Raw genomic sequence first — 22794 nt, 5'->3', positions numbered from 1 at the left:
GGGATCAATATGCTCAATGATATGTAACGTGACTTGTCATACAGCTCAGGAACGGCTTAGGGTACCACTTCGTAGTAGACCGAACCATTGGTTTCGCTAAAATCTAAAGCAATCAATTAAAAACATTCAAAACAATACGAATGGCTACTGAAATAGGAAAAGAAATTACTTTTAGTGGATTCTTGACAAAATTATTGATCCACTGCTATTTACATGGGCTTAAACGGACTTCAGATTACATAGTTATAAATTTTAGAAGTAATGTTGTTTTCTTAGCAAAATCTGAAAACGAGTTATCGATTTTTTTAATGCCAACTGAACAAGCAGAACGTAACAGAAAAATGGACGGGAAAATAAGACATTACCGTAATAACCAGCAAACTAGTTAACGACTCCTTCTGAGAACTTCTGGTTCATGACTCCACCAGCATGAATCAAGATGACAGAATGGAACAATATAGTCAATTTGTACTGGCTTTTAACCATTCGATCAGAAATGGATGGATCAAATCTGATTGCTGCAGTACTGCTACAGTGATGACATATAGTACCAAAATACTGTAGCTACAGTATTTGTGTCACTGCTTGTAGAATTTTTCCACTGTTTCACTCGTATAAACAGGCAAAACGGCTCACAAAAGCTAAAGAACAACTATCAGCAAAATAGAATAACAACTCACGAATACCAGATTCACACAACCCATTAACAGTTTGAACCAACAGTATTGAAACTTGAATGAAACATGAGTTCGTACAACAGAAACATAAACACGCACGAATGGCAAATTCGCATTAGCGAAACCAAGCTGTTCAACGAGTCGTGAAACGAACGACACAACGACGACAGGTTTAACAACATGATTAATGACTCGCTAAAATGCTAGCAAATTGGCATGTACAAAACTGGAACATCACACGGTAATTTTAGCGACCCGTTAACGTCATGCACCAGGGTTTAGCGGCAACGAAACGTGAAGGGAGGCGATTAATGATATTAGACTAATCTTAATGGTCTGACTGCCTATGTGCCTAGAATACTGCCCTCGCAGTAAATCTAACATCCTAAAAGTAAAATCTCAAGACTTTGGTTGACACTACAGCAATTTTTGATGTAACCGTGTAGAATAAAAAAGAAAAAATCAAATTCACAATGTGGCCGCGCTCTAGTGAGGTCAGTGATCGAGCATGTCTTTAGCTGCGCTACATCAATAGACGCCCACGAGAAGTACTAGCCTACAGCCCAACGTCTTGCTCATAATTACTAACATAATACTATACAGCCAGCCAATCGATCTTCAGCATGTCTTCGCCAGCCCCAAACTAACTGAACTGATCAAAACCACCACGCAGTCTTTCCTGATGAACTGTTCTTCCTTTGATAGTCATTTCAGATTCACATTAGTACTTGACCCAGCAATGGCAAGTTGGCAACAGGGTGACACGCGACAATGCTGCGTTCTGGTCGCTGAAGTAATAGATCAGATTGATCTCACTTAGATCATAGTCTCTTCGGTTTGGGTACTGGTATTGAAGTCTGCATCTTCAGTCTTCATTCTGCAACTGACCATCTAGAACTTCATGTGGATCATCACTGGGGCATTTGTCGGCTGGATTCTTTGGGTTCATATTGCAGAAACATTCAGGCCATGAGTTTGTATAGAACGACTCCGGGTGAATGCGCTTGTGTGGACCACCAAAGTTTGTGTTGAACATGACCTGCCTGACTCGGTCCTCGAAACTGGTTACACGGCCTTCTTCTCTGTCCATGAATATAGGGGCAAGGGCCTTCCTGTTTGGTGTTATTGTAGTTCTGAAACCATGATAGAGGCGGTGGCCCATGAGGTTATTTGCAAAGTTGCTTGGGCCATCGTACGTGGGCATGAAAATATCTGACATGAGGCAGACCATATAATCTACTGCTGATCCTGCCAAGCCTCGAGCATTTTCTTCCAGCTTTTCAGGTCCAACTGAAGAGTGGTTATCTAGTCGAGGAAACATTGCCCTAAATGGATTCATGAAACGATCACCACCAAATATCTCACCAGATGCAAGATAAATGCGGGTTGAATTGGCGAAACCAACAGCACGAAGGATAAGGCCGACCTGCATAACACTAAATAGATCAGATCGTCTACATCTAAATACGGGTTAACAGTCTGTTAAATTGTTTGGATCATTTTACATCCTAATATTCTCATCCTGTTTTACACAATTTATGCACAGAAGGTAATTGTTAGGCAAAGATAGTTCTCATAAAAGAGAAAAAAATGAGAGAAGCATAAACCATGTTTTAAATAGCTATATGACTATCTCACTTAATTGCCAATGAACCAACACAAACTTCTGACATCAAGCCCACAGGTTCACTATTAAGGATATAGACTCTGAGACCAAACCAAGTTAATTTTAACTATCCATTTAAAGGCTAACTTGACCTGCAAATCCAAAATCCTATATTTACAGAATGTTATGATGTAGTATGGTTGAATTGAGTTCAGTAGATCAGCCTATCTATACTTAACTATACTCCTTTAAGAAAAAGCAAGGGCAGTGGCAGTGAATCTGCCACCCAGAAATAGTGGGGAGGGGAGGCACCTGTTCGTCCATCTCCAATCTGCTCCCACCCCCATCACTCTCTACCCACACCATGAGTTTACGATGCTGTTTAGCAAGGAGGGAGGCAGAAAGCCAGAAACATTGATCTTGCCCGACCTCATCACCATGGAGGGGAGGGAAACCCCATCTCGATGCCATGGAGGAGATGAAGGTGGGTGAGGTGCATGGACATGGCCCAGGGTTGGCAGAGGTACGAGGTTATCGACACTGTCCGTGATGTCAGGGTGGCTTGATTCGGTAACCCAGCAGCTCAAGGCGGCCAGATCCGGTGAGCTTATGGCAACAGACTTCATGGCTTCCAGCCTCGCTGCCTCCTGGAATTGCAACCTCATCACCTAGCACTGATGCCACCCGTTGGCTGGATCTCGGAGCTTGTCAACTCCTGGAATCTCTGCAGCTGGCCAGCAGCTCCCACCGCCTCCAGCAGCTTCCATATCACGAGGAGAGAGATCACAATGGAGAATTAGGAGCAGAGGAGGCACTGCTGCTGCTGCTGCCGCAATGCTGCATCTGCTAGTTGAGGCTAGGTCAAAGGGGTGGCGGGTAGCTACCTGGGCTGTAGCACAGGCATGCAGCCAGCACATGGGACGAAGTAGCCGATCTGAATTTACTCTTTTTTCATGCGGTTTCAGGATGGATATGCTATCTATCAGAAAATAACTCAGGGCAAAAATTATATTTTAATAAAATATATGTATATACATGGCATAACAAATTAGAAAAATAAACAAAAAGGAGATGTATTTGTTTGTAGGGATGATCAATATAGGCCAATGTTAGCTTGACATACATGTATATAGGTTTTATGAAGTATGATCAAGTAATCTTTTTTAAATTCCTTGCAACGCATAGACATTTAGCTAATACGACATTCATATAAGGTATTGGTGGTGCCACTGAATCTGCCACCCCACCTACTTCCCTTGTAAATATTGCAAATTACCACCTGAACTTTTTAATAGTCAAATCAAAATGGGTTGCCACACATACATCGAATTAAGGTGAATATTCCTATAGAAAAAATATATGTAACACATTTTATGGAAAAATATATTTTCATTTATTTTAGGAAATATTATATTGTTTTTATCTGTGAGAAAGCATGGGAATTCATTCAGCTATTAAGATAAAAGCTAGGAACGAAACTTGCTTTACCTCTTCTGGAGTTAAAGGGCACTTCCCTATGAGTCTTCTTTCTCTGTAAATAAGTTCTTTCTTCGCAAAATTTTGCTCACGGTATTTGATCAGAATTTTCTGTTCTTCTGGTGTAAATATGTCAATGCACCTGCAATGGCATTTAGATATTAGTATACATGTCATATGATTTGATCAACCTATTAATATATAAATGTCTTTTATAGAATTCAGTCAAATACATGCACATAACTAAATTAAAAGGTAACCAGAACATATATTGAATTGCCTGCATAGGTTATCCAGCCACTGAGAAATTTTCTGAAACTACAATGAAATACTAGCACATCAATTTTTGGGCATATGCAGAATGCAATCATTTTGTCAATTCAACAAATGAAACTAATACTCACGATTGCAAAAGTAAGTTACTGTGTGATATTCGTAAGAACCAAGGAATGAAAATTATATAAATGATGTGATGTACAAATAGTTTATGTAAATGTTCCATACCCAGCAAAAGCAAGCATGTCCATCTCAAATCGAAGATGAATTGACATAAAGTGTCCTTCAGACCGTAGCTTGTTTACTATCTCGTTGCTAATTTTCATGATATGTGGCTTAAACCGTAGTGCATGGTAATTCACTCGACATCTCAACCTCTGGAGCTCTGGATCATCAATATCTTCTGCTAAGCGATGCGAAAAAGGAGTTAAATATATAGCCCCATACTTCTTCATTTCTTCCAAAGCAAATGTTGTATACCAACTTAATGGGGCATCTCTAGGTGGAGGAATCTGAAATAAATTGAAAAGCTTGTCTCACAATAAGATACAGATGAGAAATTCTTCAAATTTACCTAAACTGCACAAAGATTACATCCAAACCTTATGAGCTTTCAGCTTCTTGGCCTTCCCTTTTGACATAATTTCAGGCAGACTTGTAACAATACGAATATCATGTTTTAAAGTCTTCAGAAAATGGGGAACATCATAGATACCTGGAAAACCACTGGAGATATATATAAATGACAAAAGTACATAAATATAAACACAAAAAAACTAGCACAAACAGAATAACAATTATTGTTGGAGCATACAAAAAAATCGCCTTTCAGAGGCTAAGTAAAATTGTATTCTAAATTAATAAATAGTCCTCATGATGTACCCAAAGAAATACTTCACTGAATCTGACTATTTGACACATATAAGACCATTCAAAAGATGTAGAAAATCTGATCAACAGCAACAGGGGAAACATGCTCAATATTATAAGGCAATATTTACTAGCACAGATGTAAACAGCATTTGCAGCATACAGAAACTATCAAACAGAGTTGAGGTGACAAAACACTACAATAAAATCCAAAGAACTTTTGGAATTATTTTTCCGTAGATTAAGGTACTCATCAGCCAAGGAAAGACAAAATAGTCAAGAATAACAAGAAAACCAGTGATCATGTGAAATGCAACATGCACTTGACATTACAAGGAAACCAGTGATCAGGTAAAAACCACATGTACCATGTTGTTAACCATTTTCAGACAACAACATACCTTTCATCCCGCCAGAAAGAATTTGTATCAAGCTCTGGTAGAACTAATGTAGCATTCATTATACGAGCTGCAACAACAGCATTGCAGATCTACAAAAAGAGATAAAATAAAATGTATCAGTTCTGCAAGAGCCCATTTTGCATACTATGAAATGTCAAGAACTATCATATAATGTGCCACCAATTACATAGAACTGAAATAAGTCATCCAAATCGTACAGCGCTTCTCTGTTGATTCAATCCACCATTGCATCGAACACGCAAGTATCCATTAGTTTCAGCTGGAGGGGCTATAAATTAAGATGTGCACATTGGATTATCAACATTATTCAATTAGTGCACAGAACAATAATTACAAATATTGCAAAGATAAACGTTGAAACGTACGTGGCCAATAAGAGCGTGGTGCAGAAGATGCCCTCCAACCATTCGAACCAGCAGTCGTCCACAACATATTCACATCAACATCCTTGAATTATATCCACATATGATTAGATATATAAGTACATTAGAGAGTTGATTATAAATCTTAATTGCCAATAACTGAAGTTTTATTCATCATTACAGACTTACAGTGTAAACACAAAAGAAAAGTACTCCCTCCATTCCATAATATAAGATATTTTGGCCTTACCTAGATTCATTGATGGATTAATGAATGTATTTTATGTGTCTAGATTCATTACATCCATAGGAATCTAGGAATGGACATAACATTTTATAATGTGAAACAAACATAATAGGAGAAAGATGAAATTTTAATATTTTTTTAAAAAAATAGTAACAATTCCTCTCAACAGTCAATTGACCTTACTAGCACATAGAGTTTGATATGTGTGAACATTAATGTATTTTTTGTGTACTTTCCAGTGCACTGATGCAATTTTAAAGGAAACACATGCACAGCAGCAGCCTGTAGTATGCAAAAGGCATCTTAATTCAGCACTGAAGCACGGAATACCATCATTCTTAACTACTGTTCCATGATGATTGCCTTCTTTTGAAATGACCACATTAAATTTAAACCAAATTAATCTGACTTTTGTTCTAAAAAAATAGTCTGATTTTTCTGTTTTAACTGAGGGGTCAGCATGGAGACTGATCAACTCTAAGCAGGAGTAAAAGAAAACACAAAAAATGATCAAATAGTGCATTAATTTGCAAGAGTAAATTATGCTTTTGGTGCAAGACCTTGCAAGGTGATTTAATTCAGTGCAACTTTTAAAACGCTAGAACAGGTATAATAACTTGAGCAGCACATCAGAACCAAGGTCAAAGAAATCCACATGAGCTAATTTGAGTATCTTAGTCTGTGTTCGGGAGAGGGGTTTAAGAACCCTTCTCCCGTGCACCTAAAATGTGGTAGTTTATTAGGGCATTATTAATTAAGTGCTAGCTATAAAAAATTTTGAAAAAAGGATTAATATGATTTTTTTAAAGCAACTTTTCTATAAAATTTATTTGCAAAAATACATCGTTTAGCCGTTCGGGAAGTGTGCACGCATAAAACAAGGGAGTAAATGTTGGGGATGGCTGCTGCAGAACACAGCCTTAGTGCTGATTAGGGGGTATATCCAGTCGTCCAGCTTGGCTTATCAGAGGTTTTTGGCTTTAACCAGCTGAGAGAGAGATATGAAGGGATCCATCCTGGAAAGGATATTTTGTTTTCTCTATGTTGTTCCCTATGTTCCATGATGCATTTCAACGATGGTTCGGCATCACCTAGTGTCCTACAAGTCAGAGCTAGGACTGCTAGGTGCCAAGTATCTGCTGCAATTTGGCATTTCATGGTGCATTAGGTGATTCCAGTGTGTTGAAGGCTCTAGTATTGTTATATTAATACTGTCTTTCTTTCATGTCATATTCTTGCTAATTGCTTGAAAGCCCCACGTCGGCCTGGTCCTAGCCTCCTAGGCATCATCAAGCTGCCCCTAGGCACTATATGCTAGCCTTGCTACTCTACTAGTGTCTAATGATTTCCTTAACCATGATCACCATCAAGACCTATAAATGTAAAAAAAATTATATGCAAACAAATTCTAGTAAGCAACCTCCATGACAAAAAAACAGAACCGTTCAACGATACCATATCTTGTCTACACAACATTGCCTAATCATCTTACCCTTGCCTAGTTGGCATTCTAGACAACACTAAATATTCTAATTACCTAATATAGATTTATTCATTCGGCCTTGGTTAACAGGCTTCACGTAAAATGTTGCACTAGTTTGAGCATTTTGTAAAATGTTACACCAAATCACACCAACCTTTGTGCAAATTAATATTTCCGAACAATCAGGAATTCAAAAATCCAAAATAAAGAATTCTGAACACATGAACCAAGAATAACCTCAATGATTCACAAGATGGTTTGGTCCAAAAATTATTTCCAACCAACCCAAGCTAACAGCTGATGATATACCAAACAAACTAGCATCACATGCACAATTCTACCTAGTGCTCACACTCCACCATCTGGTCCTAGTCTAAAAGTGGTAGCAATTTTTACTCACGGTGAGACAAGTTTTTTCAATCAAAGAATGCAGTCTGTGTCGTCATTAACGAATTAACCATGTTGCAATGATCCAAACATTCCAAAAGAACTCATGACTTTATAAGTGAAGCACAGAGTTGCACAAGCTGAAAACAATCAATGTAAAATTCATTCAGATATCGAGAAACTAATCAATTGGAGTTGTCCATCAGTATATTATCTTCTAGGAGTACAATTTTATCAATGTTCGATCTCAACATGTAGGATGAATCTGAACATTCGAATTTTTCAGGTTTATATAAGAAATTTATCTGTGCTATTATTTATGTGCGACTATTCAGAACGGCGAAATCTAAGCTATTGGATCCAATCCAATATCAATTATTCGGAACGCCAACACGGCAGTTACTCTATATAGCTCTATCGAGTGATTCCTTCCTGTCAAATTTGTCCAAATCCAAGACCACCCCACCACCACAACATCAGCATTGCCACAACAGAACACACAAAGCAAACCCCGAAAAGATCAAGGAGGAAGAGCTCCTCCCACGTACGCACCTGAACCCAGTAGCCGCCGGAGCGACCACCACCCAGGAAGTCCCCCGAGGTCGCGCAGAGCCAGACGGTGCCGGCGACGAGCACCGCCACCGCGACGCACATCCGCGGCGGCGACTTCCCCGCGCCGCCTCCGGCGCGGCCGCCTCCGCCTCCGCCGCGCCGGAGCCAGGCCTCCCCTCCCCTGCACCGCACCCATCAGACACACCGTTTCCAGGAGGAGGAGGAGGAGGGGCAACCAACGCCCCCACGAGGAAGAGGGGCCGTTCGTCAGCCTGTGCGCGTGAGGTTCCTCGTACCTGCGCATTGGCGGCGGCGGCTGCGACGGCGACGGCGATCGGGCGGGGAATCGCGAGGGGGGATGGGGATGGGGTTTTGTCGGCGCGGAGGAAGGGGAGCAGGGGATTAATGGGGGTTTATTAGCGTACGAGGAGTAGATCTCATTTCACTCCGGGAGCGACGTGAGCTTCGATGGGGGTATATTACCGCGCGCCCTTGTATCAGGAATTATTGGGCTGCGTCAACCATTTTTCAAACCCAGTCCAAGCAAACTTAAGAGGGGAACAATAAAACAATAGAAGCATCACTCCAGGAGGGCATCGATCTGATTGGAACAGGTGAGCTGAGGCTCTTAGAGACGGCGGCGACCTAGGCAGCTGGTTGGCTCCCTTGTCGATCTCTCTCCTAGCTCTCTTCTTCCTGGCTAGTTCTAGAAGCTTCGGGTCTCCTCTGGAACTTGTATCTTCTTAGCTCCCATCCTCTCTTCCTCCATCCTCTTCTATGTACTAAGGATTGGTACTATTTTAAACTGAATGGTTCTATCTGAGTTGGGTTGCTAACAGTATCTACAGTGGAGGAGGACGAGAAATTCGAGATTTTGCCACTGCTTGGCTTGGATGTTATGTCATTTCATAAATGAGTTTCAATAAAGAGTCATGCTTAACTATGTGAGCTTCGATATTTTACCATTTTAGTCTATTTATACTCGATAAAATTAATTGATTGTGTGACCGATTTGCCCTCTGTCTCTATTTTGCGGGAGATAGGATGACGCCGGCACGCGTGGAGAGCGAGGAGCCGACGCCGGCGTGCGTGGCGAGCGAGGAGGAGCCGGCGTCTATACCTATAGCCGCTGCCGCTGCTCCTCCCACCCCTATGCTCCGGCCGACAGGCTACTCCGAGTCGGGGAGATAGGGCTGTCAACGAGCCGAGCTCGGGCCTGTCCAGGCTCGAGCTCGGTTGGGCTTGCGAGCTCGGCTTGAGCTCGGTTTGAGTATATGATATATATATATATATGTATTGATGATATTTGTAAATAAAAATAATAATTTTAAGTCATTTATATTAAATAAATTATAAATAAGATTTAAAATTAATATATAACACTAAAGCAAATTAATTTATCATTTATATATATAATAATTTATTATTAATCTACTATTTATCAAATAAAAAATAAAAATAACATGTATATGTAAGCTCGTGAGAAGCTCGAGCTCGGCTCGAGAAAGCTCGCGAGCTTCTGATCAGGCTCGGGCTCGGCTTGTTAGGGGCTCAAGAGCTGAGCTCGGACCGAGCCTAAAATGAGCCGAGCTCGAGCAGCTCTTGAGCTTCGAGGTTTTTTGACAGCCCTACGGGGAGATGGGCTGGAGGAGATGTGAGTCGAGGCTGGAGGCGTGGCAGGGGAGGAGGATGTCGCGGCAAGGGCGGCGCTGGGCAGCGTCGGGAGTCGGCTTTGCTGCTCCGAGCCAGGGAGATGGGCCGGAGGGGTGGCGAGTCGTGCTGGCCCGAGCGCTGGCAGTGGGAGGTGCGGCGGCGGAGGAGGGCGCCGGCAGCGGGAGGGTCTTGGCGCGGGCGACAGCGTCGGCAATCGCCGCTTTGGATCCCTCTCCCTCGTTCACAATTGTTTTGGTCCGGTTCAACCAGGAAGGCAGGGGCAAAATATTACTATTTGTAATTAATTTCACCGAAAATACATGTAAAATGTATAAATGAGCTAATATGGCAAAATATCAAAACTCACCTAGTTAAGCGTGGCTCTTTATCGAGGCTCATTTGTGAAATGGCATAACATCGAAATCAATATTAAGCAGTGACAAAATCTCAAATTTGTTGAGGAGGATAAGCCGCGCCGTCCAACCGAACTTGGCGATTCTTTTTCTCGTGATTTTTGCTAAGTCATGCGGATTAGATTGGGTTCCTGTTAAATTATTTACCGGGGAAAGTAATTGTTTAATCCGTAGGTGAATTGTACATCCGGCTCGGTGTATTTGCCTATGCTTCAGTTGTTCTCTTATCTATGATTTCCGTCTGAATAGGGTCATGGTATTAGGTAACTTATTCGGCGCGAAAAATATTATAATAGTTAATTAATTATTAGTTATGAAAAATAAAAAATAGATTAATATGATTTTTTTAAAACAACTTTCCTATAGAAAATTTTCGCTGAAAACATGTAGTTTAGCAGTTTTAAAAATGTGCGCGCGAAAAAAGGAAATCTAGATTAATAGTAGGGGTAAGGAACGGGGGCCTAGGTGTTTATATCTGTATGTTGTAATTTAGACCTATTTCTACACACTAACTAAATACCCGGGCTTTGTTACGAAGAAATATGAAATATATCTTGTTAGTATTGTTCGGAACTTGTATTTTGGAGATGAAACATACAACAAACATATATGGCTATTTTAAAATATTTTATATACATAAAGTAGTTGGTAAGATAATGTATAATGTAATTTGTGGATGGCAGATTCACTGCCACCACCATTACCTTCTTTTAGAGTAGTATAGGTACACGTCTCTACAAATTTTGTTCGCTATGCAGATGTCTTGTGTCAATGTTGTCAATATTCCTACATTTCACCCAAGTGCATGCTACTTTAATGTAGTTATCTCTTAGCACTTGTTCGGATAGGCCGGGATCGACACGTATTGCAGCCCAATCCCCGTGTGTCACCCAGTGGGGGGCCGATCCCTCCTCGGCCCGTAGATGTGTTCGCATTAGGCCAGGACGGGGATATTCCCGGCCCAATCCACTCCAACCCCCGGGGAGAAGAAAAATCTCCACCGAGGCCGCAGGCGTGTTTCTTGGATTTTAATTTTTATTTATTAAATTATTCACCATTTTAATTTTGCGATTCAAAAAATCACAGGAGTAGCCTCCTCCCACCCTCCGAGAGGGCGGAATGCTGACGTGACACATGGCGCGGTACCCGAGTGGGACGGCAGTTAGCTGTCACACCCAGAAATTCCTCACACGAATTTCTGAACTTAATTGTGTATTAAATCCCTGTCCAGGACCAGCCAGGGTACACAAAAAGACAATGTTGATTACATAACCATCGTTCTTAGAAACAACTGAAAATTACAGTTATTCTAGCGGAAATGCAACGGAAAGAAAAAGGTAGACTAGCTCCAGCGGGTAGGGCTCCAGTCCACAGGCAACGCTTCGACGGCGGAACAGCTCACTCCTGAGAGGCACCTCCATCGGACTCGACTTCTAGCTCTGGGGTGGGAAAGTTAAGCAAGGCTGAGTACAAACCACCGTACTCAACAAGTAACACGGACAAGGGGAAAAATAAATGATGCATAGGGATTAACAAGGACATGCTAGGGTTAGTTGCAATAAAGCAGCAGTTAAACAAATAACAGGGATTAAAAAGGATAAAGGTAATTGAATACAGTAAAGCATAAGTAAATAAACAGTTGCAAAATACCTCAACACTGTCCAACGTTACACCACATTGCAACAGGCTCAACCACTACTCAACGTTACACCACGTTGCAGTAGTCCCGAGTGAAAACCAATTACTCAAGTTATTAAAGGTTCACTAATCACAGTGAAGCTGGGAGCTCGCCCTTAACCGTGGGCACGGCTATTCGAATAGTTTATACTCTGATCAGAGGTGTACTACTGTACCCACAAGACACGACTCCACTACACTTGAACGTGCGCCGACATACCACCACGGCATACCGGAAAGGAGACCGTGATAGGACCTGTTACACAACCCTCCCTATTTAATCGTACCACACTTCAGGTTTCACCCCCTCCTTTACACCAAGTCGGGCAGTCCCCTCTTGTGCCTTGGTAGATCCGGAAGCAGGAGAAGCTTTCGTTACACCACGATTGCCCGTCCATACTCCATCACGCCTACCCTTGCCTGGGTACGTCAAATAGTTCGAAGTCATGCTTCAAATCCCACCTTACCCATTTCGGCATGTAGTTAGCACTTAATTACTTCCAGGGTTTCCCGTGAACCGGTCCTTAATTACCATGGGTGCGACTCTCAAAACCATGCACCCACAGCCCACCATTATCAATATTTTAGTTGACATTAACCCGAACCGGGTAATGAGTCATTATCCCAGCTATTCAGAACTAAGCATGATTGAATGTGATCCCATGAGCTATTTGTTCTAAGCATGGCTAAGCATTAACCTAGGCCTATCTCTAGTCAAGTTACCCCTGGTCCAGCAATGAATAAAGTTGGATAAACAACGGCATAATAATAAGGTTTACCCGAAAATAACATAAAGTAAAAACTTTATTTAAAACAATGCATATTTGAAATAATAAAGCGGAGAATTTGCAATAATGGGTTCAATATATTCAAGGATGAGTGTCACTTGCCTTGCTCTGGCCCTTGGGGAACTTCGGCGACGATCTCGAAGTAAACCGGCTCTTCGGCGGGGTCCGAATCTAAGTGACAAAGCACAAAAATAAATAAAACAGGCACAAACTCTACTGAAACAGCAAAAGAAACTATTTTTAATGGATTCTTGACAATTTTATGAATTTAATGAAATTTGAATGGACCTAAACGGAGACTAGATGAATTACTTATGAATTTTAGAAGTTTTCTGGGTTTTTTAGCTAAACAGAAAAGTCCTAAATCAATTATTGCGCAATTAATGGGGCTGCTGACGTCAGCGAGGAGAGAGGAATGCTGACGGCTGACAGGTGGGGACCACCTGTCGGTGAGAGAGAGGAGGAGGGAGAGACTGACACGCGGGCCCGGGGAGGAGAGAGAGGAGGGGCGCGGGGGACGACTGACGGGTGGGGCCCACTCGTCAGCGAGAGGGGAGCAGAGAGGAGGGGAGCAGAGCGCGGCTCGGGCGGACGGCGGCGACCGGCGGGAGCGGCGGGTGATGGGGCGGCGGCGGCGGCGCACGGCGACGGCGACGCGACGGCGACGGCGCGACGACGAAGACCGGCGTCCGGCGACGGCGCGACGGCGATGACGGCGGAGGCGGCGACGCACGGGCGCGCCCGGCTGAACAGCGGCGACGGTGACTGGCGAGCGGCGAGCGTGGGCACGCGCGGGCGCAAGCGACGGCGGCTAAACGACGGCGACGTGAAGGCGACGACGACCGTAGCGGCCGGCGGGAGGGGCGAGCTTCGCACTCGTCCGGCGACGGCGCACGACTCGGCGGCGGTCGGCCGGAAAGGGGGAGAGAGAGGGGAGGAGGGTGCGGGTGCTCACCGGCGGCGGCGAGAGCGCGGGCGGTCGGCGAGGTCGAGGCGGTGGTGGCGATGCGGGTGGGAGCGGGAGACCGGCAACGGCGACGGAGTTCGACGGGTGACGGCGACGGGCGAGACGCGGCGACGGAGAGATTGGAGGAGCTGCGGTGGGCGCGAGGCGTCCACCGGCGATGATGAGAGCCCGAGAAAGGTTGGCGACACCGAGGCGGAGACGATGATGCGGCTAGGCGGCGACGACCGACGACTGGTGGCGAGACGGTCACTGACAGGTGGGCCCCACCTATCAGTGGCGCGGGAGAGGAGGGAGGCGGCGCAGACTCGCGGCGCGGGCGCGGACGCGGGAGCTGGGCCGAGCGGCGGCCCAGGCGGGGGCGCGCGCGGGCGGAGGGGAGCGGCCGGCGCGGCTGGGCTGGCCGAGGGGGAGTGGGCCGGCTCGGCTGGGCCGGCCCGGGAAGAAAAAGAAAAGGAAAAGGAAAAGGAAAAAGAAAGAGGGAGGAAAATTGGACTTCGGCCCAATTTGAGAAGGAAGGGAAAAAGAAAGGAAAAAGGAGGGAAAAAGGAAAACCCCACTTTTGCCGAGTTTTAAATTAATTTGTTTGGCCAAATTTTATACTTCTGCAATTTGAATTTAAATCCAGTTAGTCGATTTGCGAGCCACGATTTAATTGAATTAGGTTCTTTTAGAGGGATTTTTCCTGAGTTAATTAAGCCAATTGTTATTTACGGATTTCTTTTTACGGTTTAGGCTTAGGACGAAACTCCGGGCGTGACATTAGCGGCGCGGCGAGCAAATATGCACTAAGCCCCCTTCCGCCCTTACAGAGGGCGGGAAGGGGGTAAGTGTAAAATTTGCACAGCCGGGGCTGGCGAGGCCGGGGGGAGGGAGGGGGCAGGGGGCTGGCCATTTTACAGGCGACCCCTTGCCGTCCTCCCAGTGCGTGGTTTTAGGTTAGTTTGGCTAATTACTATTAAGTAAGTGGTTAGATTTAGGTTAGATTTATGTAATATTGTTTAATGTTATATTTAGTACTAAACTAAGCTAAAATTTTATGAAATTGGCTTTGCATATATAACTCAGAAGAAAATATAGAAAATATATTCCGAATGTTAATTACAACTTAAAAGCAAAATAAAAAATTATGGAGGTTCGATTTATTAAGTATTATTTATTGTTAAATTTTTAGTACTAAATTAAGGTAACATATTATTAAATTGGCTTTGTATATAATGATGTCATTAAAATATATCTTGAACTAAAGAAAATATATTCCGAATGTTAATACAACTTAATAGCAAAGTAAATTTTGTAGCACATGAGAAGGAGAAAACAGAGAAGAACATGAGAGCAAGAAGCAAAAATCTAGTAAGATTCCACCGCTCAATTCGGGAAACAATGTCTTACAACAAAGCTCAAATCGGGATACAATCGTTGAGAAAACATTGCGTTCATCTTGAGAGTTGTCCCCTTGAATGCCGTTGTACCCTTGATCATTTGTGGTACCCCTTCTCTCTTGTACTCATGACATGTTTCGGCTTCAGTTATTTTATGGCCGTAGTACTCAGGTATGACTTCGTCGATCCACGCAGTGAAACAAGATGCAGTGAAACAACATACTCTTTGGTTCCCCTAAAAATACAGGAGATGCTCCCAAAGGAGGTTAACAAAGGTACGGACATGGAAGACATAATGTCATATTGGGGTGATGTTTACTTACGGTGTGGTTATCGGTTATATTTGGACAAAGTAAATATCTCCTTCCATAACTATGTGGATCGAATGATGTAGTCATCTGGCAGTGATTTCCACAACTGCATATTGGATGTTCGACCCAATCTGGTATATCGAATGGATTATTCCTCCAATCAAGGATAGCGGCTTGTACACGTCATACGCCCTCCATCCCTGCTTGGAGGACTTGTGAGGGGGTTTCAGGCTGTGTAATTGATGAACCTGCGATAGAAGATCTCTATGTATCTATCCATTGTAAGAAGTTACATTTTCTTTGTTCTTCCTACGTGAAATTCAGAATAATGTTAATCTATAAACTTGAACGTCTGGTAATATATATGCAGAAGAAATGGTACTTACAATGAGATCATTGTCGACAATGCAAGGGCAAACGAAGCATCGTTGGCTAGGAGTTCGTCGTGAAATAGATCTGACAACCTGGCAATGTTCACCGCAATGACATTTGAGACGTTCCCTCCACGTTGGTAGTCCATTGGGATTGACCCACCGGTCGCGATTCTCAGCTGCTATACGTCGTTTGTGTTCATCCTTCCTTCTACGGTAGTCAGATATATGTTCACTTCGTGGATAGGGGCGTGAGTCATTGCGGCTGAGATTCTCCCTATCAACCCACTGAATGAATGTACATACTAGATTTTGGTACTGAAATATCCAAAATTTAGGAAACGATTTAGAAGGTAGGTACTTATGACAAACGTTGAGATTGGTGTTGTGGGCAAACATACCTGAGTCAAGTGGCACATCTAAAGAACCTCCTTCCTCGACTTTCACTATACAACGAGGCCATTAGGATGTACCGGTCATCACAATAGCAGAATGGACTATCACACCATGGTGGCATACGACCGGCGAAAGGATCCCTTTGCCACGCGAGATGCTCAAGGAATGGAGCCTCTCCCATGGTAAACAAGGAATTGAGGATAAGCTTGTTTGTTCGGGTGGTGAGTGAAGGTTGTTGCTGTTATAACGAGCGGCGTTGAAACTTTGTTGTCGTGATGCATTCAAAGTTGATTGTGACAACTCGAGCACGAGCTATCGTTGAGACGAGTGCGGTCTGGTAAGGTTCATGTAACTGGTTGGACATGACACGAGAATTCAGAAAGGCCTGTAACGTCCACGTGCAGGGGCAGACGCTTAGCTAGGCGACATTCAACTTTCGGCACCTCGATATATAGAATTCTCAGTGTCCACACATGCCACGACAATCGACTTTCGGTGCGTCACCCTGTTCATCAAGTCAGAGCGTCTAGACGCTTAACTTCACGACATTGAACTTTTGGCGCCCCCTCGACTTTTGGTGCCTCACCCTGCATCGTGTCAGAATGTCCAGATGCTGAGCTTCACCCCTGTTCAACTACTGGAAGAAACTGAAAAGGCAGTTTGGTAATCCCAATTTACCTGTTGTGCATAGTCTGCTTGCTTGCTTCACGTGGCCCTACGAGTACGTAAGCGGATCGGGTGGCACGCTACGGGTAGTATGTGTGGGGGGCGTGGAGTGGAGGAGGTAGTAAGCTGTGTGGGAAGCAGAGCTCCACTTAGCTGGGAGGTGTCGATGACGTCCTGATCAGCCTCAAAATCGTCAAAATCCCCTAAAGCCTGTCCCGACGAGCTACCTCCCATCGTGTCCTGCCAAACTACGAAAGCGTACAACAAAAACGAAGTTCTAAACATGCAGCGGGGTTGGAGTTATACCGGTTAGTACAATAAAATTGAGGTGTCATTCGTACCTTGTGTCGACGTGGTCCTGCTATAAGGCTGGGTTGTCCAACCGGCCCTACTCCATCCCAACGAGCTACCTCCCGCCGTGTCCTCCTAGCCTGTGAAAGTATACAACAAATACGAAGTTAGAGAACTACAGTACGGTCCAAGTTGAATTGGATGTGGTCATCGATACCTTGTGTGGACGTGGTCCAGCTAGTAGGCGGGGGGCCGTCCAACCTCCCTCTACAGTCCACGTCCCTCCGACATAGGAGAACCACCCTCCTGCCGACATCGACTACGTGCGCGGGGCTGTTGTCCACGTCCACGGGTCGTCCTGCGAGAATGGGTCCATAGAAGTCCCTCCACTCGGCACTTGTGTGGAGGTCCTCGGCCCATGTGTGGATGTCCATGGAGGCTGCGTGGATGTGTCACCTGCCTGAGTAGAAGTATCTCCTGCTTGCCTTGAGGACCCGGCGGCCTGCGTCGCCGCCGCGTGTTTGGACGTCCACAAAGTCCACGGAGGCTGTGTGGACGTGTCGCCTGCCTGAGTAGAAGTACCTCCTGCTTGCCTCGAGGACCCGGCGGCCTGCGTCGTTGTCCCTGCACCTGTCGCTCCTAAAAACAACGTCGGGATAGTTGTAATTCATTTGTTAGTCCATATGTAATATTGTTAGCAGTGTGTCTTACCCTATGCGGATCATCGACCACAACCACCCGCCACTGAACTACCACACGTCACGGAACTACGTCGTCGTCACGACCACTGAGTGCATGCACAATAGCTGTAACCTTCTTCTGGATGCGACGGAACGTGATGCTCTGCTCCTGGTCGGTCAGCGTGACACCAAAGTCTAGACATCTAACAACCTTGTCCACCTTGCCCTGTATCTCACGTGAGGCGTCCACCTGTATCGAAGAACATCCATTACTTCCACAGAACTACATAACATCAATCTTCGAGAATGACTAAGGACTTACTGCACGAAAGTAATCCTGGTCTTGGTGCCTGCGGTACTGGTCATCAATCCTGGCGACGTGTGTGACAGGCTCTGTTGGAGTGTGAGTAACGCGGGTATGGGTCCGTGGCTGGTACCAGCGAAAGTACTCCTCGTAGTTCGTGTCGGTGTGCGGCCGATCCTCATCTGCGATCTTGTCACGCCCTGAGTTTTACCCTAGCTAAAACTTAATTAAATAATGCATTAAAAATAATTTGTTAATTGGAGTTCAGGAGAAAACCTAGTGTAAATTAAATTAATTAATTGAAAGCTTTTTGGAATATTCTAAAATGTCCCGAAAGCATTTTAAACTATTAACAAGATTTATATTTGAATTTCAGAGAATAAAATTTGCTCTAATAAACTTAATAAAAATCGGCAAAATTGGAGGCAACTTCTTTTTTTTTCCTCCTTCCTTTTTCTTTTCTTTTTCCCTTTTCTTTTTCTCTTTTCCTTTTTTCCCTCCTGGCCGAACTCCCTCCCTGCCCCCTCGGCGTGTGCGATCCTCCCCCTCCCCCTGGACGCACGCACATCTCTCCCTCTCCCCCCTTGTGCGCCACCTCCAGCCCACCCTCACAGCCGTGCAGCCCCACCTCCACCTCACGGTAAAACAAATTCCTTATCTATTAGGACCCTAATTTTTATCCCTTTGAAACCTTATCTATTCCTTCCTTTTTAATAGAGGATGGATAACTAGATTTATCTATAGCTCTCCCCTCTACTGCCGCTAGTCCTAGCCGTCGCCGTCTTCCTGTGCGCCGGTTCAGATCGTCGCCGCCGAGCCGATTGCCTCTCTCCAGCCATCTGCCGTGCGCCGTCCCTGTTCTCCCCGTGACAAACAGCAAGCAGCCACCGACCAATTCCCCCACAAAAATTCATCGATCCCCGGCTGCCCTTGTTCACAGCAGCAGTACGTCACCGCCGGTTTTCCTCCACTGAATTTCAGGTTCCCATATGTTTTATTCTTGCTAATCAATCTAAATTAATCGACCATTTAATTGTTTAGGTTTCCTAGCCAGACAGCGAGGAACAGCCGCATCCGTCGCTGATCTCTCCACCAAATCTCAGGTTCGCGTACGTTTTACTCATGCGAATCAATCTATTTTTGATCTACCCTTTAATTGCTTAGATTTTCTAATCTATTAGCTAACGTGAGATTGATCTACAGTGCGGACTTTAATTTCGTACACGTAGATTGATTTTACATTAAAGTCGTATAGTTTCAGTTTAGCGAGTCGTTTAAACACAATTTAACGAGTTGTTCAATCCCGGCGTCTTCCCGCTAATAATGCACAAGTGTGTGTTCTGTTCGCGCTTTTCCCGAGCCACGGCCCAACCCGCGCTCGAAGTCTCCATCGCCTCTTTCGGCCCACTCCTTTTCCCTCCTCCCGGCCAGCAGGCCGTCAGCCCAGCCAGCCGGCCCACTTCCCTCAGCCCATCTCCCCTCCTCCCCTTTCCTCTCCGACGGCCCAATTCTCGGGCCACTCCACCTCCCCTCAGCCTGCTTCTCCTCTCGGCCGGGCCCGCTTGCCAGCGCTCCCCCCTCCTTTTCCAGCCCCTTGGGCTGCCAGCCTTTTTCCTTCCCCCTTGTGAAGGTCTACTTCGCCTCTCCCTCCTGGTTTCTCCTCTCGCCGCGACAGGTGGGACCCGAGGCCCCACCTGTCATCCCCTTCCTCCGGCTGAACTCGCCTGCTCGCCTCGCGCGCTCGCCAGCAGCCGCCGCCGCCCATGCAGCGCAAGCCTAACGGTCGCGCCGCCTTTCCCGGCCGCCGAGTCCATGCACACGCCCACCTCCAACGACCTCCCGCACTTCTCGGCGCCGCATCCCGGCCACCGCACTAACCGCTGGTCCACCCGAAGTGCAGCACCGCGGCGCTAGCCTCCCCCTTTAAAACCCCGGGAGCGCCACCACTGCTCCCCCTTTGCGCCGCCGCTCTCTGCCACTGAGCGATCTCCGCCGCCGCCGCCAATCTACCTCGCCGTCGGCCGTCACCACTTGTCCTCGGCCCTCGCTGACTTGCCGCCGCCGGTAAGTCATCCTCCCCCTCCCTCTCTTTTCCTCTCCGCCCGTGGATGCTGTGCCCTCGCGCGCTCTGGGCGTTGCCACCGTCCGTCCCGGCGCCGTCTCCCTCGCCGACACAACCCCGCCGTTGCCAGGGTGCGCCCGCGTTTGCTGCGTCGTCGCCGTCTCCACCCCGTGCCGTCGGCCGATGTCCTCCCCTCCGCGCCGCCCGTCAGTCGCCGCCCTCCGTGCCGCTCGTCGGTCGCCGCCCTCCGTGCGCCGCCGCCCGCCGGTCACCGTCCTCCGCGCCACCCGCTGGTCGCCGCCCTCCTAGATATTACCTTTTTCTGCCCGGCTTATTACCACAGAAACGATTATATCTTATGTTTCTGGGTCGTAGCAAAATCCCCTCATTAACCAACTGGGAATACCACCAAATGTCCTTTCAAGATGTCTCTATCAATGCCATTAACAGTGCATTTGAACTGAGTAAGATCTACTCCGTAGGAACCATACATGACATTTCCTTCTTCATAGTACAGTCGAAAGTGCACTTTATTGGCCATACATACAAGGCTACAACAGGAATGCACTGTTTTTCTCAACACATCTTTTTACGACACTCATTTTAGTGTGCTCATGAATACATATGAAGACACTCATTTTAGTGTGCTCATGAATACATATGTGTTCATACGAATTATATTGTACTAGTACAGTCTAACTGTAACTACATTTTTAACTACATCGCTTTTAATTTTGTAAATTGAAATATAACTTACATTAAATAAACACTATTATATTTAACTATATCATTAATTTTTAAGAATAATAAGTCCACGCAATACTTAATTGTAGGTTTGATTATATTTTAACTATAAGCGATAAATCATATTTAACTTTGAGTGTTAATAGTACGGTAACAACAAGCAATCATTGTATTTTAAGTATGTAAGCGACAATAATAAGAACATGCTAACAACGACAAAAAATATAGCTTTACATTAACTTAAATATACTTAACAATTTCCTTAACTACAAGATAAACTACTTTTATTGTCTTATTACACTATAAATAATTTTTATACGCACTAAATACCATTAGTAAGTTATACCATTGCTAAATCAGTTATGCACTAAATAAGTTTCTAAATTATACGCTACAAATACACTTTTACTAACTAAATTAAGCAATGACTACATTAATTATCTAGTAAATAAATTTCTTTATTATACACTATCAATACATTATGTACGAACTAAATTATACCATTGCTAAATCAATTATCTACTAAATAAGTTTCTAAATTGTACACTATAAATTTTTTTTACCAACTAAATTATACATTCACAACAGTAATTATCCACTAAATAAATATCTTAATTATACACTATAAATAAATTTTGTTCCAACAAAATAATACAATTTCTAAATAAACAACATTTATTGAACATAACAAAAAATTCGAAAACTTACTGTCGTTCATCATGAAATTTCAGCAGGGCTTCGCCGCTTCAGAGACCTTCCCACGACTCTGGATGAGTGAAGTGGTGAGAGGGCAAATGAGGGGTAAGGGGGCTGGTGGCCTTTATAAGGCCGCCGAATAAATTGCTCTTACGGAGGGCGGAAGGGGCCGCCTGTAAAATGGCTAGCCCCTTCCCCCTCCCTCCGCGGGCGCGTCAGCCGGCCGTACAAATTTTGCACTTACCCCTTCCCGCCCTCTGTATGGACGGAAGGAGGCTTAGTGCATATTTGCTCGTCGCGCCGCTAACGGCCGTCCCGCCCAGGCGGCGCACCGTGTGCCACATCAGTATTTCGCCCTCTGGGACAGCGGGAGGAGGCTACTCGTGTGATTTTTTCAATCGCAAAATTAAAATGGTGAATAATTTAATAAATAAAATTAAAAATCCAAAAAATTTGGCCGGAGGCGACGACTCGATGTCGATGATTCATGATGTCTTCGTTCTCCCCACCTTCCCTTCCATGGCCTGAGGCCGCCGGCACCATGTCTCCCTCTGCCTTTCCTCTTCCACGACGCGGCAAAGTCGGGGACACCGGATTTGCTGAGGCCGGAGGTCGCGACCGCCACCTTCCTCACCGACGTGAAGCAAATGGAGGCGATGGGTGGCGGGGAGATATACTGTGGTCGAGGGCGGTGGCCGAGAGGCGGATGGCATAGGTGATACCAACAGGAGGCTGATCCAGAGGCTGGGATTTGGCCACGGGGGCGTTGAGCGGAACCGCAACGGGCGAATCCAACGATGGGGGGCTCAAGCTCAACGGCTGTGGGCCGATCCGGTGATGCCCCTTGTGTGGAGCGGTGGTGGATGGATGTGGCGCACCAGCGAGGAAGACATGCGTGTTCTTCTCCTCCGACATATCCACCTCTGTGTTGCCACCAACTATTCTCTTCCCCTTTTAATCTCTGGTTTGTTCTTGCCATTTTGTGTTCGTCCCTTGCCTACATTATTTCACTCAAGTTAGAGAATGTGAAACTAGTAA

At 45.0% G+C, this 22794-nt stretch overlaps 1 protein-coding gene across 1 annotated transcript; it reads right to left on the bottom strand.

The window, feature by feature from the left end:
- Positions 1-1493: 1493 nt before the first annotated feature.
- Positions 1494-8484, bottom strand: LOC102708765 (O-fucosyltransferase 1-like). The gene is given in 9 exon segments (XM_015842994.2): positions 1494-1545; positions 1547-2103; positions 3772-3901; positions 4264-4547; positions 4638-4761; positions 5307-5395; positions 5525-5595; positions 5693-5774; positions 8359-8484. Coding segments are annotated over 9 exon segments (1491 nt in total). The 5' UTR covers positions 8461-8484.
- Between the last annotated feature and the right edge of the window lie 14310 nt (positions 8485-22794).

Source organism: Oryza brachyantha, chromosome 12, assembly GCF_000231095.2.
Source record: "Oryza brachyantha chromosome 12, ObraRS2, whole genome shotgun sequence".
NCBI classification, from domain to species: Eukaryota; Viridiplantae; Streptophyta; class Magnoliopsida; order Poales; family Poaceae; genus Oryza; species Oryza brachyantha.
The sequence above is the reverse complement of the archived record's forward strand: the minus strand, read 5'-3'. Positions and strand labels throughout refer to the sequence as shown.